The sequence below is a fragment of the Lolium rigidum genome, chromosome 3 (genome assembly GCF_022539505.1).
Source record: "Lolium rigidum isolate FL_2022 chromosome 3, APGP_CSIRO_Lrig_0.1, whole genome shotgun sequence".
Classification (NCBI taxonomy): domain Eukaryota; kingdom Viridiplantae; phylum Streptophyta; class Magnoliopsida; order Poales; family Poaceae; genus Lolium; species Lolium rigidum.
In genome coordinates, this window is record NC_061510.1 from 390,450,207 (window position 1) to 390,455,452 (window position 5,246).

The window sequence follows — 5,246 nt, forward strand, 5'->3', positions numbered from 1 at the left end:
CGGGTCGACCTGGTGTAGGAAGAGAGCGGCGGCGGTCGATCTGATGGGGGGAGTATGCTCGTGCACCAAGCGGGGGAGGGGGAGGGGCCTGGGGACGGGAGGAAGCTCCAGAGGTGTGGGGGGTGGGCAGCGGCGGACGCACCGGCGAGGTGAGGTGCGGCGGCGCCAGTCAATTTGACTCGAGAGAGAGAGGAAGAGCACCTGATGGGGCGGCGCAGGAAGCTGCCTGTCAGAACGGCGCTTCGCACACCTCTTGATCAAACGCATCGGACGGACAAGAGGCGAGTGCTCGACGAGACAACCAGCACTCGAGTACTTTTTAGCACTTGGGAAAAGAAAATCATATGCTTGTGCAACTGCAAACATGCCACCATCGCCAAACTATCTCGTGCACGTGCACACCAAACCTCCAACGAGGCCACGAGCATCGTCAGTACAACTCATCCGTGTTTGTTTTTTTACTCCATTGACCTCTGCCATTGACGATCAAACTTGGATTGAAATTCCGAATCTGCGAGTCGCCATTAGCCGCCGCCGGTGCCATTTCCGGCGCCTCGATCGACGCTCAACCGGCGGGGACCTCACCGGCAAATTTCCGGACAGAAAAAAAAACTCTTTATGCAAGAAAACAATCGTGTGGCCAACGTAAAAAATCCGCGGCAGTGGCTGCACGTCGGCGCCGAATCCCCTCTCCACGATTTCCACGGTTAGTGGCGGCGCACGTCGAAGCCCGGCCGTGCCACGGAGCCACAAGCTCGCAACAACCTCTCCACAAAGCTGCTGCTGAAGCTAGTGCGCCTCTATCTTCCTCCCCATTTATCTAATCTCCTCCTGTTCTTCCCAAAACGATAGATAGATTTATCTAATCGATCGCGACGGAGGATTTACCGCGGTTTCTTTTTTCGCGCGGGCACCAGCGACGTGGAAAGCTCACCGGCGTGGCGCCATGATGACGACGATGGTGGCGCGCACCAGGTTAACTTAGTTCTAATCCGTTCGGGCGGGGTCACTTCCGTCGGTTCAATTATTGAGAACTGCTGCCGCTGCTGCACTGGCGTGGCCATTTCCAGCCTAGCTCAGCTGCGTCCAATAGACGCCACTGCCTTTCCCCCTCCCGGACCGGAAAAGTAGTGCTCCGCCGCCGGATTCGGTCCCGACGGCGGTCGCGGCGACGGCGGTCGCGGCGACGCCGGGGATCCGCGGCGGGGGATCGGATCCCGCGGCACACATACATGCCTCGATGGACCAGCACGCCGACTCCTCCCCCTCCTCCTCCTCCGAGCCGCGGCGGTCGGTGAAGCGGCGCCCGCCGGCCGGATCGCCGGAGCTCTCGCCGCGGGCCGCGGGCGGGGAGGCGGCGGAGCTGATCCGGCGCCTGGAGGAGCTGGAGTCCACGGCCGCGCGGCTGCGGGGCGAGAAGGAGGCGCTGGAGGACTCGGCCCGCGGCCTGCAAGGCGAGCTGGAGGCCGAGCGCGCCTCCGCCGAGACGGCCGCCAGCGAGGCCATGCTCATGATCGAGCGCCTGCAGCGCGAGAAGGCCGCCGCGCAGATGGAGGCGCGCCAGTTCAAGCGCTACGCCGAGGGCCGCGCCGACCACGAGCGCGAGGTGCAGGAGGAGATCGCCTCGCTCTCCGACCTCGCCGCGTCATACCACTCCCGGCTCCAGTCCCATGGGATCGACCCCGACACCTTCTCCGACGAGGAGGACGAGGAGCTCTACGAGGAGCAGCGCGGCCATCTGGAGCACAGCGACCTGCTAAGCAGCGCCATGGTCGCGCCAGAGGAAGATGCAAACGGCGGCGACTTGCTGAGCAGCGCCATGGACGTCAAAGCCATGGTCGACGAGGAGGAACAAGAGCAATCTATTGCCCCCGTGGAGAAAGAGTTCGAGTACACGGTGGATGTCAGGTGCGCGAGCCCAACGATGGCGGCCGTGGCGGTGGTGGGGGAGTACACTGGGGACGATGTAGCTGGCAATGCTGAGGGTTTATATGCCAGGGTAGAGGCGCTGGAGGCGGACAGAGCAGCCATGCGAAGAGAGATGGCGGCGCTGCGGGCGGAGAGAGCGCAGCTGGTCATGGCCAGGGAGATGGCACGGCGGCTCTGCTGGGAGGTGGTTTCTGAGCAAAAAAGCGATGTGAAGAAGGCGGTTGTCCCAGCAAGGAGCTTCTCGGCGTTAGGAATTTGCAAGGTATAATCGATTTTGCTCACAATTATTCAATACTCAGTACTCCTACTAGTAAGAGTAATCTCATTACGCATCATCGTTTCTGCATTGGTAACCTCATTATGTATTAGCTTTGTGAGTTAATCTGCTAACTTCAGCATATTCGTGCCAATTTTGGGCACTAGCACATTTGAGAAAATTAGTTGTATCGCAGTGATCAATGCATCTAGTTGGAAGATTTTTGTGGTACTTGGACGAAATGTGTTGCGACTCTTGGTTTGGGTGTGTGATAGAATTAGATTATTGGCTTTCTTTATACTGTCTTAAATGGACTGAGCTATGAATTTCTTTTGAACTGAAGCACCATGGAAGTAGTTGGTACTATGAATTCATTTTTGGGTGTTGTGATTTACCATTGATTCTTTTATAAGTTGGTGCCACCTGATGTTTCCACTTAAGCAATTCAACATGGGCTGCTAGACTGGGTGGATGAACCTACTTGGAGATATGTGCTTATCAGCTTGTGTGCTCTTGCTGTTACTTCAAACTTGATGATTTTTAAAACATTGCGTTGGCAATTTAGCGACTAGGCTGCACATATTTGTATCTGGAGATGCCCAGGATTATTGCGATTTTCTTCTTCGGAGAGTATAAACGCACTTCCTATGTGCTAGACACATTTTTTAGTTCCTTGATATAAATACATTTGCTTTTGTACAGCTGAGAGTAATCATAAGCGTTGTGAGCTAAAGGGTTTTAAGTTCAGTACATTGGTGCAAACTTTGGAGAGTTGCACATCTGCAGTACTGCAGAATAGTTGCATTTGTCACTATACAGTTTGGTGTATGAATTGATGTATTTAGTTGTTGGCCTAGATGAAATGGGGTTTACATATCTTGGCTGTGTACGAGATAAAAGTTAATTATTCACATTAGTGCAAGATGTTTTGTATATCACCATTTTTTTGTGTTTGGTCAAAGTTAATACCATCCCCAACGATTCCTCATACAAAATTGTTTCTTGAGATGTCTAAATGGCATATCAAAGTAATTATATTGTTCTCCCTCACCTCTCATGCATATCACACAGTTCAGTAATTTTGATCCGTCGTCACAGTTAATAGTAGAAACAATTTTGTGAACATTAGACAACAGTTTTTTTTATCAAAATGTTTCACTGGTGGATAGATCAATTTGTGAACTGCAAGGAGCTCATTTACAAAGTTATTTCAAATGGTAGCAACACTTTACAACAACAACAACAACCAAGCCTTTCAGTCCCAAACAAGTTGGGGTAGGCTAGAGTTGGAACCCATAAGATCTCGAAGCCAAGTCATGGTTCCGGAACGTGGATAGCTAACTTCCACGCACCCCTGTCCATGGCTAAATCTTTGTCGATATTCCAAACCTTCAGGTCTGTCTTAACGGACTCCTCCTATGTCAAGTTTGGTCTACCACGACTCCTCTTAACATTCTCAGCACGCTTTATCCGTCCGCTATGCACTGGCGCTTCTGGACCAGCTTCTCTTCAATCGGTGTTACCCCAACTCTCTCCCGTATAACGTCATTCCGTACCCGATCCTTTCTTGTGTGGCCACATATCCATCTCAACATGCGCATCTCTGCTACACTTAACTGTTGGATATGTCGTCTCTTCGTTGGCCAACACTCCGCGCCATACAACATCGCAGGTCGGATAGCTGACCTATAAAACCTGCCTTTTAGCTTTTGTGGCACTCTCTTGTCACAGAGTACGCCAGAAGCTTGGCTTGGAGAGACTGAATTCCGTTTCTTGTTATCCTTTCGTTTCTTCATTATCATTATGTGAAAACACAGTGAGCTGCATCCTGCAGGCATTCTAGATGCAGCAGCCTGTTGCAGTAGTGTTGACTACTGAGAGTCTGAGATACATTAGTACTTTAAAATAACCCAAGAAACATATGTTTTTCATCTTTCAGTTATATAAAGTTTCTGTTTCAAAATATGGAGCTGTAATCTCAGAAAGAAAACCAAGATACAGTATTTGTTATTTTTTACAACAATTTTTGAGTGCAGTTACTAGCTTAACCCCTTTGCTTGTGTCATCCGAAATTTCTACATCCAATGGAGTAATCTTGTGCTCTATAATATTGCCACTGTTATCATTGGGAAATTAGTAACTTTTTATACATTTGTTGCAGTGGGTGCTCTCAATTATCTTTCGGAGAAGAAGTTCTACCGTCAGGTAGTTCTGTATTATGGATGATGCTGAACCTATGATTACCCTTTTTGCTCTGATGCAAAACTAAACTGCGTTCATGGATACTCCTCAGGTATACCTTTGGCTTGTCAACTACGTTCCTTGGCCTCCTGCTGCTCCTTGACAGATCCACCATGTTGAGTCCATGGCGACGTCTTCCTAGGCCACAGCGATGACCACGGCCTTCTCCATCCCATATCCAAACACCTGTAAATGCAGAACTTTGAGTGGATTGTTATCACTCTATTTTGCGCATGTATTGCATTCATTGATGATCCATTTCTTTTTGTTTGGTATGGTATAGTGTATTTGAGATGTAAGTTTTGGTTTTCAAGCTTCGAGCTTGTTGTATAGTGTGTTATTGAGACTACTAGGCTTGCATAGCTGGTGTAATCTGGAGTTAAACTGACATACTCTGCATAGTGCATGTGACAGTGAGTTGTTGAATCTGATGTTCGAGTGCTGTCTATCTTCTCCGCAACTGCAGTAAATGTTGTGTACTCTACATGTTAAGTGATCGGTTTTACTCCATCCCGTTGTATCTATTTTAACAAAGTTGAGATACTTTTGGTGGGAGGGAGGTACTTCATGACTTCATCACATGGCGATCAATGTAAGGGCATCTCCAATTGCCATTTCATTCTACTACGTCCTATTTTTCTCACTGCTACGGAACCATCATGGATTTGAACCGCGAGGCTAAGTACCTGAAAAGGAAGCACTCGCCAAAGAAAGGAAGTCATTCGCCAGTTTGTTTGAAAAGAAGGGAATACGAGCCAAGCTCTGGCTGTTGATTGCTCGACCAATACAAGCTCTGTAGTTTCATTGCCGGTTGAATAAA

The 5,246-nt window shown here is 49.5% G+C and overlaps 1 protein-coding gene across 1 annotated transcript; it reads left to right on the plus strand.

Moving 5' to 3' along the window:
* Positions 1-1,175: 1,175 nt before the first annotated feature.
* On the plus strand, positions 1,176-4,857 carry LOC124704514 (myosin-binding protein 7-like). Its single transcript, XM_047236779.1, has 3 exons — positions 1,176-2,191; positions 4,347-4,390; positions 4,479-4,857. The coding sequence occupies exons 1-3, from the start codon at positions 1,241-1,243 to the stop codon at positions 4,579-4,581; spliced, it is 1,098 nt and encodes a 365-aa protein (XP_047092735.1). The 5' UTR covers positions 1,176-1,240; the 3' UTR covers positions 4,582-4,857.
* The last annotated feature ends 389 nt before the right edge of the window (positions 4,858-5,246 follow it).

What these genes read in the sequence shown, in the direction of transcription:
- LOC124704514 (XM_047236779.1), top strand. Translation starts at nt 1,241, where the DNA reads ATGGACCAGCACGCCGACTCCTCCCCCTCCTCCTCCTCCGAGCCGCGG. An exon ending in CGGCGTTAGGAATTTGCAAG is followed by an intron (nt 2,192 to 4,346) that starts GTATAATCGATT and finishes CATTTGTTGCAG; the next exon opens with TGGGTGCTCTCAATTATCTT. An exon ending in AGAAGAAGTTCTACCGTCAG is followed by an intron (nt 4,391 to 4,478) that starts GTAGTTCTGTAT and finishes GATACTCCTCAG; the next exon opens with GTATACCTTTGGCTTGTCAA.